Source organism: Heliangelus exortis, chromosome 4 (assembly GCF_036169615.1).
Source record: "Heliangelus exortis chromosome 4, bHelExo1.hap1, whole genome shotgun sequence".
Taxonomy (NCBI): domain Eukaryota; kingdom Metazoa; phylum Chordata; class Aves; order Apodiformes; family Trochilidae; genus Heliangelus; species Heliangelus exortis.
Genome location: NC_092425.1, coordinates 26,695,906 through 26,722,111, shown reverse-complemented (window position 1 = coordinate 26,722,111; position 26,206 = coordinate 26,695,906). Strand labels below are relative to the sequence as shown.

At 41.0% G+C, this 26,206-nt stretch overlaps 1 protein-coding gene across 4 annotated transcripts in view; it reads left to right on the top strand.

Annotated features, from left to right (window-relative positions):
* The window catches only part of PDGFRA (platelet derived growth factor receptor alpha), a 34,179-nt gene extending 9,872 nt beyond the window's left edge, over positions 1-24,307 (top strand). For 2 of the 4 annotated variants that reach the window (XM_071743525.1, XM_071743521.1), the window contains exons 4-23: positions 2,017-2,280; positions 2,970-3,100; positions 4,470-4,641; positions 4,745-4,934; positions 5,426-5,541; positions 6,010-6,136; positions 7,059-7,252; positions 7,682-7,776; positions 7,887-8,019; positions 12,081-12,185; positions 12,842-12,952; positions 13,260-13,413; positions 14,505-14,671; positions 15,866-15,981; positions 16,272-16,394; positions 16,999-17,110; positions 18,907-19,006; positions 19,127-19,232; positions 19,904-20,139; positions 21,073-24,307. In XM_071743525.1, coding sequence (XP_071599626.1) covers positions 2,017-2,280; positions 2,970-3,100; positions 4,470-4,641; positions 4,745-4,934; positions 5,426-5,541; positions 6,010-6,136; positions 7,059-7,252; positions 7,682-7,776; positions 7,887-8,019; positions 12,081-12,185; positions 12,842-12,952; positions 13,260-13,413; positions 14,505-14,671; positions 15,866-15,981; positions 16,272-16,394; positions 16,999-17,110; positions 18,907-19,006; positions 19,127-19,232; positions 19,904-20,139; positions 21,073-21,220 — 2,900 coding nt within the window. In that variant the 3' untranslated portion in view covers positions 21,221-24,307. The remainder of the gene's footprint in view (positions 1-2,016; positions 2,281-2,969; positions 3,101-4,469; positions 4,642-4,744; positions 4,935-5,425; positions 5,542-6,009; positions 6,137-7,058; positions 7,253-7,681; positions 7,777-7,886; positions 8,020-12,080; positions 12,186-12,841; positions 12,953-13,259; positions 13,414-14,504; positions 14,672-15,865; positions 15,982-16,271; positions 16,395-16,998; positions 17,111-18,906; positions 19,007-19,126; positions 19,233-19,903; positions 20,140-21,072) is intronic. The other 2 variants (XM_071743522.1, XM_071743523.1) reach the window with 1 other exon arrangement.
* The last annotated feature ends 1,899 nt before the right edge of the window (positions 24,308-26,206 follow it).

Genomic DNA, 26,206 nt, shown 5'->3' with positions numbered 1-26,206 from the left:
TTGTGAAGCCCTCTCTAGATGTTTCCTTGACATTGGCTGGGGTTCAGAGGATAAGTGGCAAAACTGCAGGGCCAGGAAAGATCAAGCCTGTAAATTTGCAGTAAATATTTTGAACAGGAAATGAAAAAGAGAAGAAAAGATTGCAAATCTTTCTGCAAACTGGCAATATGAGGCAGAGGGTATGCTGTCTGCAAACTTCAAGGAAGATTGTGGAAGGGAAAAAACTTACACAGCACTAACAGGACTTGTTTTAAAGGCAATTTTGCAGTGGCATTAAGTTTTTTGCAGTTCGTGATGTGTGACTTGTGGCCAGCAGATCTTCTAAGACTTTTTCTCCATTTCCCACAACAAATGTAAAGCATTTGCATTCATCTTTGGAGCAAGATGTTCTAGCAGAAGCTGCAGACTTTGGCATATTTATCTTTATATCCAAATAGCTCTAACCAAAGCACCAGAATACGCTGGTGTTAAGCAACCTTTTAACTAAGTGAAGAAGTAAAAAAGCAAGAGGTGCAAGAGTTCTTCAAGAGGACTTTTTGTTTTGTTTTTTTAATGCCTCTAGGCATCAGCCTACCAGGTTTGCAGGGCAGAGACACCCTGTAATTTTTTTCCACTCACCAACCATCAAGATGTCATAAATGCAGCAACATATCCTTTTCTCCAAATTATAGAGAATGTTTCTGTTTCCACTGTAAACTTTGTCTTTACAGTTGTTTTTCCTGCAATGAATTAGAAGGGCAATGGGTGGCAGCAACCCACTTGAGCCAAGTAGGATTATGTTGAGACTTCACACACTGTCCCATTTTCATTAACAGAGCATAGAAAACCAAACTAGGTGAATCCTGTTTCTGTTTTACATTACAGTGGGAAAAAGAATACATGGAGTTGGCAGCATCTTTGGGACGGAGAGCTGTGTTTGGAATATTGCTACAAAGAGCCTGCCAGTGCAGCAGAAAATCTATTGTTGGAGGGATTTGGATTGCTATTTATTAGATTGTATTATAAAGCTTCACACAGAAGCTTCAGGCTAACAGGGATTATTTGTTTATTCTGAATTGCCAAATGGAGATAAACTGAGGGCTGTGCTTTTTTAAGTTGGATATGTTATGTAATTACATTTTAAAGTCAGACTTTGGATTGGCTTGGTAGGAGAGCTGGCATGTATTTTGTTGACTTTAAACGAAATAAAACTGCCAGGTGTTTATTTGTTTTTTTCTAGTTGAATACCATATTTTGAAAACCACATGCTGTGACCATAATTAACTATGTCTCATAACTGTAATGTTGGACATGTTAGAAATGCATGAAGATAAATACCTTGAACTATTTTTTGATTAAATGTGGCTTTAATGGCTTTTCTACTTTTTGACATTGAAAATGATTTTTTTTTCTTTTTTCCCTTGATTATATATTGGTTAGGAGACAGTTATTATTACCAAAGAGGGGGGGGAAATCTAGCTGAAGAAGTTGAGTGACTTTTGTCAATACAAGGCAGGATCTTTAATTAATTTTTTTTTTTTTTTTTTTTTTTTTTTTTTTTGTGCAGTGAATGTTGTGCCTAAGGGAGAAATCCTGTGTCAAAAAAATAGGATGCTTAAATTTGACTGTACATATGTCTTGATAGAGCTGTCTCTACTAATTTATCTTTAGTCCCCAGCAACTATGCATATGTTTTCACACCCAGTAGTGATTTTCTTGCTTTTTGTCACCTAATACCCTTTAGCCCTCACTGTAGGAGCATCTCAGAATAAGGTCTAAGGGGAATGGTAACACTTAACATACTTTTCTTCTGGGGTTCTTTTTATTTCCCATTCTTTCCTTTTTTGTGCTTAGGCTAAGTAATAAAAATGAGATACTGCACACAATTAGCATGCCTTACCTGCAGTCTCTGAAAAAGTGGAGTACTAAACTGTACTAGTTCTAGTTACAGTCTGTAAGTGGTCATTGCTATCAAACTCTTGTACATGAACTTACTACAAGCAAGACAGTGTAAAATTACCTCTTGTTTTTTTACAGACCCAGACATGCCTTTTGTTCCTTCTATACCAGAAGACCAGTTCATCCTTGTAGAAGAAGGTGATCCCACTGTTATCCCTTGTCGGACGAGTGACCCGAATACTCAAGTGACTTTAATTAACAGTTTAGACAAGGATGTCTTTGCTGCCTATGACAGTAAACAAGGCTTCATAGGGAATTTCCCTGCAGGCTCATATACATGCAAAACAATGGTTAAAGGCGTGGAGTTCAAGTCCAATGAGTTCCTCATCTATATTTTAAGAGGTACTTTTTTTTTTTGTTCATTAAAAAAAGTGACAGTATTCAGCCCAGTTCTTTCCTCATGCTGTAAAAGCCCTATTAGCACCAGCATCCCACAATGACATCAGATACTTCCTGATGATGAGCTTCTTGTTCCTCTGGCAATCTTGCTAGCTAGTTGGTAGTTTAGTTGGTAGTTATATACAGTTTTGATAAGAAGAAAGTGTCCTTCACTTTATCTCCTCTGCCAAATGGTTGCGAGAAAAGTCTCCCGTAATCCATGTATTTTCATCCTGTTTGCTGAAATATATCTTAAAAGACTATTGTTTCCCAGTGGCTTTGTGTAGTCTGAAAAACATGATTCAAATATTTTGATAATGAAGATTTATTGGCCAGAAAAAGATTCTGAAAGACAGTCAAATCAGCAAAATGGGAAATTGCTTTTCTACCAAGCGCATTTTCACAGGAGCATTTGAGATAGCGACTTCTAATTTTAAGCATAGATCATTCTTTGTGGGATTGAGCTCAATGCTTGTACTCTTCATGATTTAAATACACATTGTTTATATCAGCATAAACTAGCAGAACTTTCACTGAATTTCTTGGGCAATTCCTCAGTAGAGGAAGTGAAGTGGAAATCTCCCTCTGAAATCACACCTTGTGAAAACTGTATATTTTAAAAAACTAAGTCTGGTCTCCTTCTCTTCTCCTAGCTACTCCACAGCTGCCAGTTGAAATCGAAGCTCTTAAAACTGTCTACAAAACAGGCGAGACCATCGTAGTAACTTGTGTGGTCTTTGACAATGAGGTGGTTAATTTACAGTGGAATTATCCTGGGAAAGTGGTAATTATCTCTCTTTTAAAATGTATTTTTTGTTTGAATGTTTGTAGCTATTTACGGGGCATGAAGGTGGGGTTGTAAAATATTCTTCCCCTCTCTGAATGAGGACAGCTCAGGAGAGGAAACAAAGTAATTTCTTTTACTTTTAGGTTACCACAAAATAAAGGCAGTACCAAAAGTTAGAGTCTGCTGTTAGTTAAGTATGCAAAGCATGAGAGGAAGGTGAGGTGTGACTAGGAGTCCATCATTGGGGGAGGAATGCTATCTCTCAGGTCTTGTACTGGTTCAAAAAAAAGAAATGTGGAAATGGAAAGATGTAGGAATGTGTCGCACATCTGCATAAAGCTCTGCTGCGGGAGGTTTGAACCTCTAAAATGGTTCTCTCAAACCCCAGATTCTTTGGCATAATGGAGGATGATGAAGAATTAAGTTCATAGACTTGATTGTTCCTCATTATGCAGGTGTTAATTGCAATGATTTTTATAGTCAGTGTAATTACTCACTAATGAGAACTGCCTGGTGAGAAAAACTTAAAACTTCTGGAGAACCTCAGAAATTTAAAACCAGCACTAACAGCTTTCTGCAGTGAAGATGTTTATTGGTTAGAACCTGCCCTTGTCATTGAAGAATTTCAGAGTATTGTATGTAAAAGTCTGGTCACTTAAGGGATGGAGTACTTGAGGTGACTACCTAATTGTGACCTCAAATCCCACCTTCTATTTAAATATGTTAAGAGCCAAAGAGAAAAAAAAGTATTTGAGCAGGTTCTGTTCTATTTTCCATGATGCATGTTGTAGTCTTTGCCATGTGCAACGTTTCAAAAGTGTCTCCAGAATATGTTTTGTTCCAGCCTCTCATGATAACACAGTCTTCCATTCTCACCATCATTTACTGGCAGCAGTCTTCTTGCCAATGAATTATTCTTGTTTTGAGGGAAGGCAGAACATAGCACCTAGCAAGTTACTTTTTGTCTGGTGGAAGGGATAAAAATTCACCCTACTTTATGGTAACTGAACAAAGAAAAGCCAAAATAAAACCCAACAGATTTTATGTCTGAGAAGAAGGTAGCACCTAGGAAGTAAAACACTCCTGTTGGCTGCTCACCCAAGTTTTGAATGGTATTTTGTTTCAAATGAACAAAATATGAGCTGTCAACATCCTCACCCTTCCTTGCCTGCCCCCAAAAGGGTGCATTTTTATGGACACACCTTTTGTGCCTGTGGCTGAAAATGCATCCCTGACTGAGTAAACAAGTATTCTGCCATGCAGGGTTTAGATGGTTGCTGTGACTCCAGTGGCATGATAAATCCTCAACAGTATGCTTTCTGCTCAGTTACTCAAACAAAGTTTTTTTTTCTTCTCCAAACTACAGAAAGAAAAAGGTCTGATAAAACTTGATGATATCAAAGTCCCATCCCAGAAGCTGGTTTACACCTTGACCATTCCTGAGGCATCAGTGAAAGACACGGGGGACTATGAATGTACCGCTCGGCATGCAACCAAGGAGGTTGAGGAAAATAAGAAAGTAGTCATTACAGTTCATGGTATAGTCTGATTTTAGTGTCCACAAATTATTAATGTGTTGGAAAACACTGTTCTTGAAAAATGATGCCCAGTGTTATTTATGCAAGGCTTTTTTGCTTACAGACAAAGGCTTTGTTCATCTGGAGCCCCAGTTTAGCCCTCTGGAAGCTGTCAACCTACATGAAGTAAAAAACTTTGTTGTCAATGTGCAAGCATACCCAGCACCAAAAATGTACTGGTTGAAGGATAACGTGACTCTGATTGAAAATCTTACTGAGATTGTTACTAGTTCCAACAGAGTCCAGGAAACAAGGTACTAATATGTTTCTCTTATTTTGCCATGTTAACTTGAGTCTGAGTTACTGCTTCTTCTTTCCACTGCAGTTTGTTGCTTCTTTCTCAGTGGTATTTGAAACCAATTTCTTAGTTTTCTGTTCTAAAGGGCTATGTCGAATCTGCCTCTTTTTATTCCCTCGATAGAATCAACCTCTCAGACCATAGGAATCCTAGTTTCTGAGCACTAAGCCCCTTCATTTGCTCCAACATGTCTGCATACCTATAATTTCTACCTATTTTCAATACTATCGGAGGCTTTGTCACATCCCTGCAGAATATACCTGTGTCCACTTGTTTCTCATTGTATTTTGGTAGTTATTTACCATTTGAGTAATCATTTTAGTGTACAGGCATACTAGAAATGCCAAATGTCACAACATAATCTTTACATACCCAGATTGCATGTTGCACGGAAGTGAATTTTTATGCCTGCCCTAAAAACACATGCAAAAACTCTCATTTCTACAGGTTTCAGAGTATATTAAAATTGATCCGGGCCAAGGAAGAAGACAGTGGATACTACACTTTGGTTGCTGAAAACGAAGATGAGGTTAGAAGATACACGTTCTCCTTGCTAGTACGAGGTAAAGACCCTCAAAGCTTTGACTGCCAGAACTGATAGCACACAGAAAAGAGCTGATCCACTTGCCCATGGGGTTCCCTAGAGTGCTGGAATATGAAAGGCGTGAGCTGGGTGACCGCAGAATTGCCTGCGTGCCGAGTCCTTGGAGCTCTCATACCCTGATCATGGCTTACAGTTCAACTCTGGCCTTGAGCCAAAAAGAAACTTTATCCTCCCACTTAAGTTATTCCAGCTGACAGCAGGGATGATAGCTCAGTTAGTATGACATGAGGACGTGGCATAACCACAGCACTTCCTTTTCATGGCTCTAGCTTAGGATATGCTCTGTCCTGCAGGAGATAAGGACCTCCTGGACAAGTCCTGGTCTTTAGCTTTTGGCCAAACAATACCTGTCCTCATTTATTTGAAATTTCAGGCTGTTATTGTTGACCCTGATGAATACTTTAGCAAATTCTTGTCTCCTTCACAGTTCCAGCCCTGATCTTAGACCTTGTGGACGATCACCATGGTTCTGCAGGGGGGCAGACAGTAAAGTGCCTGGCAGAGGGGACCCCGCTTCCTGGTGTGGAATGGTTGGTTTGCAAGGACATTAAAAAGTAAGATGAGCTGCTTCTTTCTTATCTAAAATATCTACTTGTTTTGTCCTTGATTAGCTTAACATTATTAGTTACCACACCATACTTTCTTCATTAAGGGACAGTAAGCTATGGATAATTTCTTTTTTTTTAGAGGCACGTTGCTTCTATTTCAACATTGATTCAGGACGTTTCTCTCATAAATTTTTGTGCTCAGTAAGTTAATTCAGCATGTTTCACAGTTTGAGCAAGGATCTTGAGAAGTAGCTGTCCCTACATTCAGGGAGCTCTTATCATTTCACTGGTAGCTCTGACTACCTTCTTAACATCCTTGTATGTTCTAGATTTTTACTTGTAATTGTTTCTGGCCAGATCATAATTTTGACCTTCAAAGTATTTTAGACACACAGAGTAATTACTCCTGTTTTTGCTAGTTCTAGACTGACTCCTGTGGCTACTGGGATTCAGGGTTTTCCCTGGCAGACTATCCACCTGGGATAGGGAGGCCAGGAATGGAAGGAGGGTAGGAACCCTGAGCACCTTCCAGCTGTGCTCTACTTTCATTATGCTAAAACCTCTTGCTGCCTTGTGGGACAGCTGTCCTCCTGGCCCTGCCCCAGGGAGCCTTGCATGGCTCTGAGGGTACAAGGAGAAAGAGATCTACCCAGTACTATGACTCAGGGACACACCAAGGTTTATCTATTCCAGCTCTGCTGGCCTGCATTGTCAGACCATCAAGCCAGTAGTTGTAATGAGAATCAGAAGAACAGTTATTTTGAGGAAAGAAAAATGCAGGAATTTTACAGAGATGGTCTTAAGCATTTCTGATTTTTAAAATTATTAATGCCAGAAGAAAGTTGTAGGGAAAAGTGATTCCTGTTCTGTTCACTTTTTGTGCATACTTATGCCCAATGCCCGTTTCCCTGATTATTCTTCTCTGCAGATGCAGCAATGACACCTCATGGATTCTTCTGAGCAACAATATCTCTGATATACACATGGAAGCCCACCTGGATGAGAAAAACAAGGTGGAAAGCCAGGTGACCTTCCAGAAGGTAGAGGAAACCCTGGCTGTGAGATGTGTGGCAAGGAACGACCTTGGTGCTGTTACTCGGGAACTGAAGCTTGTGGCTCCCAGTGAGTTTTTGTCTTTCTGTCCAGTTCAGTCTAGAAGAACACTTAACAGATGAAAATGTAAATCACTGGAGTTAAAAATAAATTAAAATGGATTTTTTTCTACCTTGGGACATGTGAGGATGAGACATTCTACAGGCCTCTGCAATGCATGTGGTTTTTGCTTATTCTGTGGTACTATGACTAGTTTTATCATTTTATGGCCACTGGCCATAGGATGTTCCCATAGACAATTTGTGCATTTGGTTTTGAAACAGGAAGGCAGACCAGCTCTGGGCTTGAAAAACTGTATGTCACCAGCCTCAGGGACTGCTCCTGCCACATCTGCAGGACACAGGAACTGTGATAGTAGGGGGGGTGGGGGACATATTTGTGTGTCCAATGTTCCTCATGGCTCAGGAGGAAAACACAGTCTGTCTTTTTACTCCACAGCCTTGCGATCAGAATTAACAGTGGCTGCTGCAGTCTTAGTGCTGTTAGTGATTGTGATAATTTCACTGATTGTCCTGGTCATCATATGGAAACAGGTAAAGCAGAAAAGTGTTTCAGTTTGGATGCTGAGCCCTACAGGGTTTTGATCTGTTCTGAAGTCAAGCACAGGACTAATGGTTGGGTTTGCATTCAATCTGCTTTGCAGAAGCCGAGGTATGAGATCAGATGGAGAGTCATTGAATCCATCAGCCCCGATGGCCATGAATACATTTATGTGGACCCAATGCAACTGCCTTATGACTCCAGATGGGAGTTTCCTCGAGATGGGTTAGTTCTTGGTAAGTTTCCACTAAGGGCCTGATTAGGGACAAATCTTAAGTCTCTTCTACTGGGATTTGCAATGTAATTCATGGCCATGAAGTCCAGAGTCTCTTTGTACCTGTCTGTTCTCCACAGTTCTCCCACCACATCCTCCTTATCTCCTACAGTGGTGTCAGCCTTGATCTCTTTGTGTTAGTGTCTCCCATGCCTCTGTTACACCTCTTCTCCACATGCCCCTCATGTAGTGCCCACCTCCATATGGCTCAGGGGGCCCCTCGTAGAATTCAATTCCTCTTCAACACTCAGTTCTGCTTCCACAAGAAATGCATTAGCATTTTTTATTTGCAAGACATTTATACACTTATGTCCAGAGGCCAAGGGAAATCTGCAAGCAGTTATGTAGTTTTATTAAAAAATGTTTTGAAAATAACTAATCCACAATGTACATACATCAGCCCTGAGTAACTTTATAATTTTTTGTGTGGCTGCTGTCCTTCTTCCTCTCCTTTCTGCTTTCTTGCTTTGCTAACCCTGCACAGGAATTCATACTGAATACAGTTATTAATAACTTCTTCAGGGTTGGCCTGATCTGTCATTTATAGCAGTTGAAAGTGTAATGATTCTAGACAGTTTAATACTCTATCCACATAATGCTTTAAATACATAAGGTTTCCCTCTCTTGGAGGTATCTGTGCACCAAGCTGTATCACAAAATACAGAAGAAAACCACAAAATATGTTTTTGTTTCATACATTTAAAAAACCACACTCTCCTGGAGTAGTTCTCCTTCCCCCACCGCAGAGAAAGAATTGATGTTAATCCTTGAAAGGAGCAGCACAAAAATTTCTGGTTCATGAACGATACCCTTTAATTAAATTCATGTTGATAATTGAAAACTAGAGGAGGGTGGATATTTAATGGAATTATTTTATTAGAACCCAGACTTTAATTATATGCCTAAATAGGATTTGTCAGATCTGAGCTGTTAAGAGACCACCGCTGTGACTTTGTCTCCCTCTGACTCACGAGCACCAGCCTGCTTCAATGCCTCCCTGTTTACAAGCCTATTCAGGAGAGTCAGTGCCTTAGAAACTCAGGCTGTGTCCTTTTGGCAGTCTGGATTGCCCAAGCACTCTTTTTGTCAGGTTAACATTTACCTGCGGGCTGGATTTTGCCATATGAAATGTTTGCTGGTGGGGATCTCTTTTGTTTCTGGGGCTGATAATTCTGGTTTCTGTGGGCTTTCTCTTATCAAAGTGGGAGATGGCAGCACAGCAATTACCTCTTTAGCTCAGGGAGGCTCTGAAGTAGGATACAAAACCATTTTGGCTCAGTCAGATGAGCATATCCCATCCTAGCTGTGTAAGCCAGCTGGCATTTATTTGTTTTTCTAGCTAGTAGTGCCTGGGGTGCAATGCTGTGCTAAATGCCAACTCTGAACGTCGGCTGGATGGTGCTCCAAGAGATAAATTTGGGTTATGCTGTGTATTACCCTTCATAATGTACATAGTGTGTGCTGCTGTTTAAAGGGCTCAGCAGGCAGTGCAAGACAGGGAGATCCAGGCTGTTACAGAATGAGAAACACAGGAGTGCAGTGAGCTGCCTGCATGCCACTGCCTTCTCCTGCCTCTGCTGGAAGTGGCAAAGTCCAAGCAGGACCTGGACCTCTTTCAGCTGAGCTGGCAGAGGACAAGGCCTTTCGAGGAGTGGGGTCTGAGTGCTGCCATTTCTTCGGATCTTGAGGATGCTACTGAGAGGTGGCAGAGTTGCTGCCAGTGCTTCCCAGCAAGCCACCCATTTGTTCTGATGGACTTCATAGAATGAAGTGCCAGTCTGACACACAATCAGACCCATCCATCCCCATTTGCAAAAAGCAAGCTAAGAGTCAAATTATACAGCATTCAGGGATGTGGTATGTAATTTCTCACGAGTCTAGAAACTTGATCTAGGTTATAAAGCTTGTCTCGTTTGTTTTTTGGTACAGACCTAAGGAATAATGATTTAAGTTGAGGCATGCTGGTCATCCCACTTCAATTTTAGCCAGAGAGGCACCCAGTTGAAAAGGTTTTGTCTGGAACTAATTCACAGACTTCACCTTTGTGTTTGTGGCCCATGCAGCAGAAAAGCAGCACCTCCCCATCAAGATTAGCAGATAAGGTCTGTGGATGCAGTCAACAGAGGCTGCAATAGCTCTCACCCCTAAGTGTGGTCCCTCCACTAGTTTGAAGAGCCTTGAATCGTTGTGCCTGCACCGTCCACCTGGGGAGGGCAGGTCACAGCGGGGCCTTTATGCCAGGAAAAGTAAACACATGTCATAATTTTGGGCTCCACTGAAGACCTCAACTTCAAGAATGTGATGGCATTCCAGATGCCTCCAGCTCCTAATCTGTCAGCTCCCACCTGGCCCCAAACTTCAAGTGTAAAACACATGGGGCTTGGCCTGCGTCTGCAGGGAAGGGTGAAAAGGGGAAAGAGAAGCGCTGGCTCCCCGGCACTGCGGAAGCTCTCTCGCTGTCTCCACACACACCCTGGCTCAGCAGAAGTGATGGAGAGGGATATGTGTGCCTTGTGCTCAGCCAACAATATGGTTTGGGGAAGAATTGGCTTGTGAAGACAAGAAGATCAAGGAGCATCAGCAAATGCCATCACATTCTGAAGGGCTGCATCCTGCCATGTGGCTCCCAGGCCTTCAGTCTGAAATGTTTCAGGGACCAAATTTCAAACTCAGGTTGTTTGAATTAGCTGGAAATTTAGTGGGGAGCTTTCTCATATCCTGACTGGCAAGAAAAATCTTTGGAGCACAGTAACCTTGAAAAAGAATTGTAGTCTTTGTGTGCATGACAAACTATGCTGTCATAGTCTTAGAGAGTTTCTTCATTAGTAACTCATCTACTCATGTTTTAACTGTTACTTGTGCTTATTAATGATGTAGATACTGTTTAGCTTGAAACTTTCTTATAAAAGTGTGTATACAAGTGGAATCTGTAGCTAGAGGATAACAAACATATGGCATTGCATGCCAGATAGCACCTTCAGAAGCGTGATAGGTGGCAAGTTCAAACTGCAAACAAATGTCTAAGAGAAAATGCCATATATCTCCACAGTAAAAGTCACTATGGATTCTTCCTATGCTGGAAGTTAAAAAGTAACATAAAATCAAATACAGAGCCTGCCAGGAATCTGAAAACATCCTGGCATCTGGAGCTCATAAATGGGTTTGTTCACTAAGGGCTACCTTAATAACCTTGCTTTTCAGTATGGAATCTGTGAAATATAGTATTTTGCAGTATGTCTGTGCATTTCACATTTCTCTAAAATCTCACTCATTCTGTACACAATTCTTCTGGGCACTGTATCTGTGTCAGGATACAGGACATGCTAATCCCAAATTTTTGTCTAAATTGATTTGTGGGAAGACTAAAGTGTGTATAAACATTAGCCATTTCATTACAGCACTTGGAAATTTGCAATAAAAAATTTGTTCAGGCATATGAAACACACTTGTACATTAAAGTTCAGAAAAGCTCACCCTCATCTGTGATCAACATGTATCTCAGCTTCATGCAGATCTCTGATGGTCCTGCCTGTCTGTTTCTAAATGTGCTACTTCAGTCTACCTTACATGTATCCAGCATTGGTATAACAACCTGAAACCACAGCTAAGGAATTCAATTCAGATTTTTAAGTAAAGGGCACAAGGGTACTGTATTCAGGTGCTGACTGAGGCACAGAAGTAAATTTAATCATAGAAGAATCAGTGTTCAGAAAGGATAAAGTGAAGATGGCAGAATGCAGTGGATGAGTTGAGCTGTTACTCAGATTCCCTTTCCTACAAGCTCCTGCCTGCAAATGTGCTCCTGATATTTGCCTGCTTGTTTTTATTTACAAATTATACTTAATGACAGAATTTTTAAAAAATATATTTTACTGCTTAACCACAACAGTAGTAACACCTGTGGTCTGACTGAATGATTCTGTTCTTTCCACACAAGAATGACCATCAGTAGAGCAATGGAAGTGGGAAATGAGGCAAATCACTGTTACTTTCTGAAAAAAATATGTTCTCCCTTGTGTTCAGGTCGAATCCTTGGTTCTGGTGCATTTGGAAAAGTAGTTGAAGGGACTGCGTATGGATTGAGTCGCTCCCAACCGGTGATGAAAGTAGCTGTGAAAATGCTGAAACGTGAGTTGTTGTGGTTCCATTTCTCAAGCTAGGTAGGGCACGGTCCCTCAGGGTTGTTTAAACATTGCTTGTGTATAAATACTTGAATTTGAAAATTAACTGTGGAATCCCTGAAATTCAAAATTAGACTTCAGATTGCTTCAGGGCATTTCAAAACTGGAAGTATCCAGGCTTCTGAAAACGTCCAAAGTTTGTTTTTATATGTATGAACTGTAGCAGCCAGAGTAACCCAGAAAAGTTAAAATAACCATGAATGTTTGTGAAGAAATGAAAGTTATACAACAGAGGAGAAATAGGAAGGTCTCATGTAAGAATCTTAAGTTCTCTGAAGAGCCCTTGGTTCCTGACAGCTGAGAATCTCATTTAGTGACTCTGGAGTAACCATGAGGATCCTCTGTGCCACTCAAGCAATCCACTGTACCCCTGGAGAGGACACACAGGCTAGGTCAGATATTGAGCTGCATCAACTGAGTCCCCTATTAGTGAGTTATAACTCCTCTCAGAGTCTTAGGAAAGCTCTTTGTCAAATAAAGGACACAGCCTTCTTCAAGAAGGTTTGGTGGCTTTGCTCTAATGAGGCAGGCAAGAAGAAATCATTTGTTACTGTGGAAAAGGTGATGATTCCTACTGAGCAGCTGGTGTGCTTTTTTCCACAGCTACAGCTAGATCCAGTGAAAAACAGGCACTCATGTCTGAACTGAAGATAATGACACATCTTGGCCCTCACCTCAATATTGTGAATCTACTTGGAGCTTGTACAAAATCAGGTGGGTTTGGCTGGCAAAACAGAGGTCTGCTGTGGTTCCATCTTTAGCTGTTTAAGTAGCACACAAATTTCAAGCAAAGGATTTATCAACAAATATAAATATATAAGAAGTTTCACAAGCCTACTTGATATTTGACAGTCATTGTAGTCATAACTTAGTTAAAAAAAGTATTAACTCACAATACTTTTTATGTTTTATAGTTTGTTTTCTATATTTTTGAAGGGTTTTTTGTTGTTTTTTGGTTTTGCTTTTGGTTTTTTCGTAAAGACTCCTCTCATCAATACATTATTTTGCTTTATTTCATCAGGTCCTATCTACATTATCACTGAATACTGCTTTTATGGTGATTTGGTAAATTACTTGCATAAGAACAGGGACAATTTCCTGAGCCGACACCCAGAGAAACCAAAGAAAGATTTGGATATCTTTGGGATGAACCCAGCTGATGAAAGCACAAGAAGGTGGGGAAAAAAATTACCTGCAATTCAAGGAAGTGTCATTACTAACCCTTATTCCATTTCTCTCACTCATTTAGAATCCTCCCTAATTCCTCTCATTAGACTTTTCTTTATCAGGTTTCATAGATCTGGGAAGGTTTCAGCACTTTTTATTCAGTTTCCCTGATACATCCCCTAGATTCATGTTTCCCCTGTGTAGGGATGCCTGCAGTCCCAGGGCCACTGCAGGTTTTCCACAGGCATCCTGAGATCCTAAAGAAATTCCCATTACTAACATACAGCCCAGTGTTACCCTTGTCTGTAAAAAATGTCCTTTCATCTCTACCCACCCAAGTTTGAAAAGTAAAGCACAATTACCTGGCTTCCCTGTTTCCCTGCTTGAGGAATGTACACTGTCTAAAACTCTTTCCCTTCAAATAAACTGGCAGAGTTTGTTCTCCAGGCTCAAGTACTCCACTTTATTACAAAGAGCTTAGCCACTCTCAATACTTTTCTTATGGTTAATGTTCATCCCATAGCTTTTTCCAGATGAGAGTGGAGAAAACTTGTCATCATACATTCATCAGTAAAGAAATGTCATAACATTAGCCAGAATTTAGAAGGTGAACAGAGAATCCTTTTAAAAATAACATATTAAATATCAACTGACTCAGTAGCTAAGTACAGCCAGGACTACTCATCTGAGCATGGGTTTGCTCAGCAGGACTGGATTTGGTGCAAACTGTCTGGGTGAATAGATTACATCCATCACTTGGAATATCTTGAATTAAAAGCCCTAGGCAGTAATACTTGAATTAAGTGGGATTTTGGGAAGTTAGGCTATACATGTTTACAAAACTATTGATAAAAGGGCGAGTTTGAAGCACCACGTGTTTGACTACATTGATGCATGGTAGCTTGTACTAATGTGTGATAATACTTGGTTATGTTGTAATATGTGATCTTTATTTATTCCCTGTCAAGAAGACAGCTCTTCTGTTTCACAGCAGTAGGACTGTACACCATGAAGGAACTGTTAGATCTACAAGATGCTGTTGCAGGGAAGTCACCTTGACAAAATTATCTGATACACCTGTATTTTTTTGCCATTTCAGTTATGTGATATTATCATTTGAAAACACTGGAGAGTACATGGACATGAAACAAGCTGATACAACCCAGTATGTGCCAATGCTGGAAAGGAAGGAGGGCTCTAAATACTCTGATATTCAGAGATCTGTGTACGATCGGCCTGCTTCGTATAAGAAGAAATCTATGTCAGGTAATGGAGAATTGTCCCTTCTGCACACTTCATTAATACAAATAATTCTTGTATAAATGCATATCTTACATTTGTTCTCTAAGTTGATGTAAACTATTTATCTATGTGCTTCAAGTGTGTGAGCTTGAAGCTTATGTTTTTCATCACACCTTAGGGATAAGGAGTGGGTGCTCCTGGAGCAGCAGGGGTCCTGTTGTGCATTTGCTGTGCTCTGCAACAGGGCAGTGGGCACTCTGCAGGCAGCAATTTTATCAGCCTTGTAATTTGTAAGACTTTGAGCAATAGCAATGAACAATACTACAGATAAATTTATATTGCTCTGTTTCCACTTATATTTCACATTAACTGACACTTACCAAATACAGAACACTCCCAAATATTTTCCTGGATTATGTAATGAAGATAATGAATGCATCCCATTCCTTGGACCTGTTCTCAGAAACCAAATATGCTTTGCTTAAAGAATAGGCACTGTCACTTCTGCCTGTAGGCCTCAAGAACTGAATCATATCCAGTCCAGGATTTATATGGCAGACTAATGTACTCATCCTGTGTTCTAGGACAGTCAGGGTAACTGAATCACTGAATTTTGAAATTTTTTTAATTTTTTTTTTGCATATGTGTTTGTGTTGTTTTATTTTTTTTTTAATTGGTGTTTTGTTTGTTCTGTTTTGTTTTGGTTTTTTTTTCTTTCTGACATATTTTATAAAAAATTGAGACCTGTTGGCATAGAATTCTGAACTTTGTTGTTATTGGATTAATCCCAATGAACACTTGCTGGGAAACATAACAGTGTTCTGCAAAAGTAAAATGGATAAGAATGTAAATGCACACACAAAAATATAATGAAGGTACTCTAAATAAATGTTTTTCTGCCACACACTGAGTATTGTAGACAACCTGTAAAACAATTCTGTGGGCCTTTTTAACTTAACATTTTCCTGCAGTTCTCTGGGGAAAAAAATACTGACAGGGCTAAACCCAAGGCCTATATTTAACACTGAATGTTTTGAGGAATGCAGTATGTGTCAGTGACTGATGTAGACATTAAATGTGGTTTAGTTGTTATGAAAAGACTGGTTTGGTGATGGTACTCTGGTAAAGTCATCAGCTCAGAATCATGATAGGTAGGGGAAAATGGATGTTGCTTTGACACTCCACAGCACTAATACGTTTTCCTCTCTTTTTCAATAGAATCAGAAGTTAAAAACCTTCTTTCAGATGATGGTTCAGAGGGCCTCAGCTTACTGGATTTGCTGAGCTTCACCTACCAGGTTGCACGAGGAATGGAGTTCTTGGCTTCTAAAAATGTAAGTGCCTGGTCAGAAGCATAGACATATCATTAGTTTGTGATAGGTGGAAGAGGAAAGGCTGACATCGCTATTTTCTTCTCCCTGCTGCAATACATCTGCATGAGCCTCTGCTGTTTCTGAGAACTGGTGTCTCCCTGCCCCTGCTAGCAGGGAAATACCAATGCCTGTCCAGCAGAGGGTCTTGTTGAGACTGTGCCCAGAAAGTCCCTTTTTCAGGGATCTTTGAATGGGATATTGCCCTCATGGAATTAGCACATCTTTGAACAACTTAATTTCTCTCCACACAGTGTGTGCACCGTGACTTGGCGGCTCGCAATGTCCTCCTGGCTCAAGGAAAAATCGTGAAGATCTGTGACTTTGGGCTGGCCAGAGACATCATGCATGATTCCAACTATGTCTCCAAGGGCAGCGTATGTACTTCTTAATCTCCTGAGCTCTGCTTTAACTGAAATGAGAATTGTCAGTTTTAAATGCTGTTTAATGTTCTTGCCATTCAGTGCTGGTAACACTAATTGACCATTGGGATGAATGCTCCTGAGAACAATTTTTCTTCAGTTCATTAATTCCTGTAACTTTTCTAATTCTGCTTTGAAGCTGAAGAGTACTTGGCCACAGTTATTACTTCACAAGCTTACATTCTAACTGGCAAGTTTTGTGGCTGGATAATTTATTAAGGAACTGCCACTGGTGTGTGGAGTAGTGACACATCAGTCAATGACATATCTGACCTAGACAGTCAGTGCCAGCTTTTGTATCATACCTTCAATCAGCCTGGTCATTTGTTAGTAATAAAATGAATACAGTTATGGCTTAATTGGTTTTTGAGGGGATCAAATAGTAGCATTCCTTATAGTCCTGCTGCCTCTGTATTATGAAATATTAACACTAGCCAGGATAGCACAAGTTTTCTTGTTAGGGAGAAATTAATCCTGGCTATCAAACAGCAGTTGTAATGGGAAGCATTTCTTTAATGACTAACCTGTGTGGTTTGGGGTTTCTTTCTTTTTGCTACAGACTTTCCTTCCAGTGAAATGGATGGCACCTGAAAGCATTTTTGACAATTTGTACACAACATTAAGTGATGTCTGGTCTTATGGCATTCTTCTGTGGGAAATCTTTTCTCTTGGTAAGTACTATGAACACATTTTATGTATGATGATTAAGTTTTTCCAGTTCAGGCTGTTCTACTAAAAGTACTCCAAATTCTACAGTAAAAATACATGTGTGTAAGCACCAGTTATTCTTCTATATGGAGTGCTGGATCCCAGTGTTGATGTGAAGTAAAACATCCATACTCTCCCAAAGTTTTCCTTAGATTTTTTTTTCCAAGATACTTTTTTTTTTTTTCCTAGAAAACAAAAAGCATTGAATGAAAAGCTTTTGGAAAAATTTTTGTGGAAAAGAATTGCTGTGCTGGCCCACAAAGGCATTTCTGGCTAATATGAGAAGCAACACGCTTCCCCCTCTGCAATGGGGCACCTGGGGCTGCAGCCCAGCCCAGCGGCTGCTTTGAACCAGTCTCTTTGTATACATTTCAAAAGACCCTGTCTTAGTCCCATTACAGAATGAAAACAAATGTCAGTCCTCTGGGATACTGATTTCTCATTTCCAGGTCAGCACTGTTCACACAGTTGGTTTATGGCAGCGTGGAGTGGTTATGACAAGGTATAGCAGTTACAGACAATGTACAGTTCCCAGCTGGGAACAGCCTGGCTCTCTCCTCAGCCTGATTAATCAGCCTCCTGGGTGGGTGGCTGGCCTGCTCCAGTAACCATGCATTGCCCAGATTTGCTCTGAGCAGAATTAATCATGCCTGTCTGGTATTTACTACTGCCCTACGGCAACCACAAGCCTAATGTTATTTTATAGAATAAGTTGGCATACAGCTCCTTCTCAGAAAACAGCAGTTGTGCTATTATTTATGGTATTGATTATTGTAATTTCTGGGCACCATAGGATCCTGTAACTACCCATTCACCAGCATCCCTGAGAGGCATGGGAGTGCTGTTGTATTGTTGGGGAACCGAGGCACAGCTAAGCCTGTGTTTCATTACTCTACCTGTAGGGAAGGTACTGGAGCCAATCTTCAGCTGAACATCCTGCTTTGAAAGGGCTGATGTTTCTGGTGTGAATATTATAGTATGCCTTCTCTGCTTGAGAAAGATGATGCTTCTCAGAAAGCAAAATATAGCCTCAGGGCTATAAGAAAGTTAAGAAAGTCAACTTTGACATCTTGCTGCAATACCGACTTCAGCTTGAATGATCTTTTTACACATCAGTGATGTCTGTATGCTGTGGCCTGAGATGATTTCTTAACTATGTCAGCTCAGGGGCTGAGAACAAAATTTTCAGCAACCCTTGCACCTGATGTGTTTGTTAGCTGTTGTCCAAAGCTAGCTGCCAAGGTAGAAAGCTTTGGGCAGGGAGGGGACTGGCCTACGCTGCAGCTTTGTCCTTACATCTGGGATGAGGCAAGTAACTCAGGTGGGGTGACTCTCAATTGTGCAGGTACCAGAGGCAACAAAACCTGTCAGAGCAAGTGACTTTCCTAAGGTCACACAGCGAGTCTGTGGCAGAGCAGAGCCATGATTTCAGATCTGCCAAACACTGGCTCATGACCCCATCCGGGTGCCACCCAACCTCTGTTTCCAGCCAGTTCTATAAAAACTGTGAAGGGATATTTTTTGAAGTAGTACCTAGTTCAATCTTTCCTAGCCAGGATTCCACGTGAGGTCAACGTGAAAGCACTTAATGTTGCAGTGACATCATCTCTGATGTGAAACATTAGCAAAAAAAAAGATTAATTTTGATGGCATGTCAAATTATATTGTTAAGGCTTTTTGACATGAACAGCAAGATGATGCTTGACAATTCTGCATGGATAGTCAAGTACAGAGTATTACTTTTCTCTTTTACCTGCAGGTGGCACACCGTATCCTGGCATGATGGTTGATTCTACTTTCTACAATAAGATCAAGAGTGGATACCGAATGGCCAAACCCGACCATGCCACCAATGAAGTGTATGTGTGCATTTTGCTGTTCCACACCTAGCCACTCTCCAGACAATTTGGCTTTAATTTCTGTTTGGTTACTCATTTTCTTTTATCAGCTGGTTAAATTGGTTTCCATCTTATCTGCAGTTATGAAATCATGGTAAAGTGCTGGAACAGTGAGCCAGAGAAAAGACCTTCCTTTTACCATTTGAGTGAAATTGTGGAGAGCTTGTTGCCTGGAGAGTACAAAAAGGTTTGTTTTTTGAAATTTTCTCTTTGTTTTGTATATGCTGTTTTAGAGGGAATTTTAAGTGGTATTCCAGCCATCAGAGCCTTGAGCACTCAGCTAGCACATAGTAAGCTACATGAATTACTTGATTCAGAGAGGCACTTTGCTTGCTCAGTCTTTGCATTCAAGGTTACAGAGAGAAGCAGTTCTGCAGAATTAGTTGAGAAGAGCTCTCCCTACAAACTCAGATTTTCTACTGAGAATGGGTTTTATATATTTTCACAGGATTTTATAGGCAGTAAAAGAATTCTAGAAAAGGGACTATGCGGCCCATGTGTATAATCTCACTATCTCCTTCTTTGGACATTGACACCAGCAAGTTTCCCCCTCATGCTTGACACCTCTGGACAAACTCTGCCTGCCCCATCACCATTTTCCCACCTACCTCCATTCTTTTGCCCCACTCTCCACACCATTTTTACATCTATATGTTTGCTCTGCACTCCTGTATCATCTAAAATTTAAGCATTGCTCCTCCCTTTGAATAATTTGAAGATGCTGGGCTTAACTATCTGGTGTTACTGGCTCACAGGGTAGAATGTTTGCTGGGTTAAATGTAATCACAGCTACCTATGTCAAGAAAGGCAGCCTTAGTGAAAAGCATCTAACAAGAAGTTTGAAATGAATATTTTCAGAGCTATGAGAAGATTCACCTGGACTTCCTGAAAAGCGATCACCCAGCTGTCACACGTGTGAGAGGAGACTGTGACAATGCTTACATTGGTGTCACCTACAAGAATGAAGACAAGTTGAAGGACAGGGAGAGTGGATTTGATGAGCAGAGGCTGAGTGCTGACAGTGGGTACATCATTCCCCTGCCTGACATTGACCCCGTTTCTGAAGATGAACTTGGCAAAAGAAACAGGCACAGGTAGGTGCAGCCTACAGATCAAGTAGCCCATAGTCACCTTTTTGGGTCATATTTGGCAATGTTTTTTTATAACTTTTGGCATCCTACTCTGCAAAAAAACTAGTTTTGTCTCTTCTGTGACTGCCAGGGATAGGGGTTCTCCTGACTGCTGGTAGGGTTCATCTGAGTGTCACTGGCACCCCCTTGCTAGCTTGGACAGGTCCCAGCAGCTGTCTGTGGGCTCTGCAGGCACATTTTGCAGCACATCTTGCCCCTGCAACCCACTGCCTTGAGCTGCATGTGAGATCTCGAAGGATTGATTTGTTCTGTGTGAGACCAGACCCAGAAATTGGAAGAAGTTGTTTTTAATACCTTTCATAGATTATTTTAATTGACAACAGTGTAGCCAGGGCTTTTTACTGTTCCCTTGTTAGATTGTATGACCAATTCCACTGTGACAAAATAGTGTAAGCCTTACTGTGAATGGCAGGAATTTAATTCAGCACTTAATCTGGAGTACATAGAATTGGTTGTCTAAAAAAATATCTTCATATTTTTTTTATATTTTCAAGTAGGGGATGAATGAAGATTTATTACCTCTCTCTGTTATTCTTACTATAATCCTACTGTCTGATACTGTTATCTTATTTTCACCTGACCTCCCTAGATTTGCCTGTGTGACCTGTTGTCACAGCAGTGTCCTACATCTATTCCTCTTACGAATCTTGGAACTGCATGTGAACAACATATGCACCTTTGAAATTCGAGGTGGCTCATTACTCTTGAGATGCAAGACATGCCATGGCATAAGAAGCCAGCAGTCAGAGTCACCTAAGCTTGTGCCTTGGGTCAGAAAGCAGCTGGGGAGGGGGTGTTCAGCTCTGCTAGAGGCTGGAGTAGTTACTCAGCCACACTGGCCATATATTTTATCTCTGAGATGTTTGTCTCTTTCAGTTCCCAGACATCTGAAGAAAGTGCCATTGAAACTGGTTCCAGCAGCTCTACTTTCATCAAGAGAGAGGACGAGACCATTGAGGACATTGACATGATGGATGACATTGGGATTGACTCCTCAGACCTGGTGGAGGACAGCTTCCTGTAACCCACAGACACCTTCCAGCTCTGCACATGGCCAAGCTTGCTGTGTTGGCTACAGACTTCTGCTCCACAGAGAAAACCACTTTATTGCAGTGTCAAGGATGTGAAGAGGTGGTGGATTTGTACAGAGAAACTCCCAGCTATGGGCAGAGGAATCAGCCTGAGTCTGAATGAGAGACATGTTGAAGATGGATTTTTTTGAACTGTTGCTTCTTGCTGTACTTCAGTAGCATCTCAGTGTTGTTTGCCACTCGAACTGGCACGGAGGATGAAGGAAAAGGCCACAAACAGACCAGTTTTGTGTTTCAAGGGCATTCATATGACTTTGATGGATTGAATTTCCACTGCAGCAATACTTCACCATTGTAATTATGTAAATAACTATCTACTCAAGGATCTTTTGAGGAGCACATTGAACATATGCCATGGATTTTAGAGGAGATTGTTCATGAATTTTGTGTACTTCCTCCCTCAATCTCAGTGTCAGCTGCTGTTGAATTATCATGTGAATTGAAGAACATGCAAAAACCACTTTTGGACCAAAAAGGTCTAAAACCACAAGGGACTGACTGGTACTACAAAACATATTACTTTTTACCATTAATGCAAGTAAAGGGGAATAATAATAATAATAATAATTAAAACCCAATCTATAATAGGTGTTAGAAACCTAGTCTTTATTAACTATAGAAGATAGCTGTTTCCAAGATAATACTACTACTGTTTTCAGTAACACTAAATGTATATTTTATACTTCATTGTCCTTCAGTAAAAGCACAATCTCAAGAAACTTTTTTAAGTACAAGGAAAAAATTTATGATCTGAAGATTTTTATGAAACAATTCTTTTATTTGGTTATACCCAGTGTGGTAACTATTCTGCTTACCTAAAACTCCTTTAACATGAGGAAAAATTTAAAATTTAGTTTTCTATCATCAGTTGAGTAGTTTTTCTAATCAGATGTATTAGAAATAATTATTGTCCTCTGACTAAGTGAGGCTCTAAAAATTTAATTTCAAAAAAAGAAATTAGGCCAAATTTCCAAGATCCTTGGGAATGGAAGATTATGACAAACCACCACCAACATCCCATTATTAGTGTTTCATGGGTATTCAAAAGAAATCTTACCCTGGGGTTAGCTGTAAAGAATCGATTTGGTATTTGAACTACTCAAGGAACAAAGACATCTCTCCCAGCCTGGAACTCCAGATTAAATAAACAGAAATAATTCTGCATCAAAATTTTCTTCTCTTAGTTTTTAGGTTTAAACAGGAACAGAAAACTCAGACTATTATCTTTGCAGACTGTAATGATAAATGGTAATTGCTTTCAAGAGTGTTTTTCAGAAGAGGATGCATGAAAATGAACTTGCTCTCAGCCTGCAATAGTTGTTTTTTGACACCACTTATTTGAAGGAAGTGCTACACTGACTGCTATCATTGTACAGTGTGTTACTGAGACCTGATGCTTCAGAAGACTTACTTGTGAAAAAAGGTACCTCACTGCAAAGGGCCCCATCCTTTCTGGTGCTCAACTTTCAAAAGTTAACCTTAATTCAGTGTGATGAGCACTCTACAGGGTGTGCTCAGCCTCTGACATGACACAACCAATGCAAACATGGAGCAAACTCTGCTTTGTTGCAGTATCTTTCCTAGGAAGTGTGAACAACAGATCAGAAGTGACCTACAGAACACGCTGCCATCTTACACGAAATTTTGACATGAAATGGTCCTAAGAAAAGCCACACAAATCCCCTTGACTTCACGTGTTGTGGATAGTTGCAGATCAAATGCAAGCAAATGTAAAATTGTCAGTGTTACAGGCAAAATAATTCTGGTTCTGGGTTTCAAAATGCCACCTGGCTGAGGTCAGGTACAAGGGTACTGCAGATGTGACAACAGGACCTGAAGTGAAGCACCCACATTTTCAACCCCATTGGAGTCTGACAGTCAGAAGGATCCATGAGTAATGGTGCATCCTCCATTTCCTGCAGTCAAGACACCAAGACCAAGGGTTTTCCTGGGAGTTGTGCTTCAGACAAACGCATGGCACTGAGCTCTGTATGGGAACAACTGTGAAACATAAAGACTCTCAACATAACCAGGACAGATGAGACAATGTAAAGTCCCCCTCCAGCTATGAACTATGAATTAAGGAAACACAAATAGTCTATTGGATATCCCAGATATCTGAATGGCCACTTGAGACCACAAATGCCTTAATTTGCATGTATAGTCGTTACAACTACACATTCAAATTAGGCAAGCAATTTCACCTGCATTTTTGCACATGGCCTAGTGTTCTTCAGGGTTTGAAAATCACCCCCTGCACGTTTTATTATGCCAGTTACTGGAATCTAAGAACATTTTCATGCATTCCCCCCTTCCCCTCTCCAGCTTCTTTCTGTATCTCACAGCACAACTCGGGGTTAGACCCAAATGGTGGATGTGAACCAGGCCTGGCTCACTTTCCAATGCATGGTAATGTTCATTCTCCATTCTCTCATGAGTACCGTGTAGATGAACTGCATCCATGGTGGGGGGTCTAACCTAACCCAGCTCACTGCAGGCTTGGAATAGATAAACTGGCCTAGAAACTGGAATAAGGAGCAGAGGAAGAGAGGGGTTTTACTAGAGAGGGAGAAGTGTGAGAGAATGATTCACTTAGTTTTACAGTATTATCAGTATTACAGACTTTTTCTTTTATGGCTTAATTTTTGAGAAGCCACTGGAAGAGATATTCCCAAACCTTTCACTACAGTAATTGTGTAACGACAATCAGTGTCAGCCTACGAAACACAGGTTTTGATTTGGAATGGCCAACCAATTCCTTACAGCGTGGTCTGCAACTTGTACAAAATGGTCCTATTACATGATGAAGGACGTGAGATATGATGATGTTATACATCAATATGTATATAAGTATTTTTATATAGACTTTTAGAATACTGCCAAAACATTTATGACAGCTATATCACTGCCTTTGTTTATATTTTTTTTACTGTGATATATTCCACAGGCACGTTAACTGTTGCACTTTGAATGTCCAAAAGTTATATTTTAAAATAATAAAAAAGGAAGTGTTTCCAAAATGGTGGCTGTTGTGAAATGTTTGAAGAAGGGCAACCTGGCCTGAGTGATGGTAGGCACAAAATGTATTTCAAAAATGCCCCTGTTGATATTTTGTCTTTGAAAAAATCCTGTAAATTAAGATCTCTATATTTCAATAAATGATATATAATTTAAGGATACGTGAGGGCTCTATATTCACTTATTGAAATATGGTTATAACATATCAGTCTTGCTTGGGTTTTGTTTTGTTTTTCCCCAAAAAAAGTTTTTGGTTAATTGAGTGCTCTGCAAAGCCATGGTCTGCAGAGCAGTCTCTGAGCCTTTCCAGTGGGGAAGTGCATGTGGCCAATGACCTGGACCAAAAGGCTGCCATGGCTGCAGCTCACCTTGCTCATGAACAAAATCAGGCTTTGTCCTCTGGTCCTGTGCTCCCACAGTAATTAATTTTACACTGTGAATTTAACTGAATGTGAATTTGAGAAGAATGATGAGATTTCAACCTGAAAATATCTTGTCAGCTGCATTTTCCTGCAATGGATCCTGTCCTGGTTTGCAGCAGGAGCCAGGCAAGGCTGCCAAGGGAAAGGTGTGTGAGCAGACAGGTCAGCAGCCTCCTGGCCACACAGTTGTCTCTAGAAAGCACACTTTTTAAAGCATGCTTGGAGAGCAATTCTCCATCTAACATCTCCTTCTCCCTCACTGATTCCTTGCAAAGCAAAACCCCTCCTTGTTTCACACAGGGTGCAGCAGCCTGGGCCCTCACCACAGATAAGAGTTAGAGCAGGTTCCCTTTCCTTTGTGTCCCGGGCAAAGAAGAGTCTATCCCACAACATTGTAATGCTTCCTTCCACCCCAGAGGTTTGGGAAAGAGTCATGGTAGTAATTGTGTCCTTATATCTATCCTGCTCAGCTGTGCACCTCCTCTTCTGGAAGTTCAGCAGCTGTGTGAAACATGAGGACTGATGGACTCATTATTCCTGCTGTGCATGGTAAAGGGTGGTGGTACAAAAAACCCCCTCTCTATGCCAGTCTTCTTCCCCTTGGCAGAACAGGAATGTGATCTCCTGTGTGTAGGGTATGGCTGGGTGTGCCTGTGAGAGTGTGTCCACACTGGGGAGCATAGGTGGTGAGTGTGTCAACATTTTGCTGAAGTCAATCCATTTTGGGAAAAAGCCTAAACCCCCAATGCACTGAAAAACCCCTACCTGGGTGTCCATCAGGAGTCCTGCTCATCATCTTGCTCCCTGTCTCAAAGTCTGTGCAACTATTTGGCTGGAAATGCATGGAGGGAGCATCCTGGCAAGGCAGTAGAGGCAGCCTGCCCAGGAGAGAGGAGTTGGTGGGAGAGTGGCAGTGTGCCTGGAGCAGCAGAGATGGACAGGCTCCTGGCTAGGACATGAACAGAAAAGCAGGGAATGGCTTTCCACATGGGTCCTAAGCAGGAGACTTCAGCTTATGCAGGTAAGCAGACTTTTGGCTAAGCTTTGAATTGTTATGTGTGGTGCAAAATGAGAGCAGCAAGTTCATCAGACAGAAGCAAGTCATCCAGCCATCCTGAGATGCTCCCAGTAGCTCTGGGAACCCCCCAACAAAACAGCTGCATCCCCCCACTTTATCCCCACTGTTAAAAGCTATGTGGCACAGAAACTCTGTGCTGCATTAGTCCCAGGGAAAGATAAGAAAAAAAAGCCAAGCCTTTCATGTGCTCAAAACCAAATAATCACCTCAGGGACCCATGAAGCTGAAGGAGAGCCCATGCACCATGGGAATCCTGGCACCAATGTTTGCAGCAAGGGGATGAGGTGGGGTCAGCACTAATGGCCTTGTTGTCAGCCTGGCCTCATCTCAGTCCTGCAGCCCTCAGCACAGCCAGAGCTCTTGAGGCCAAAACACAGCTGGTGATGAAGGAGTCACCAGCC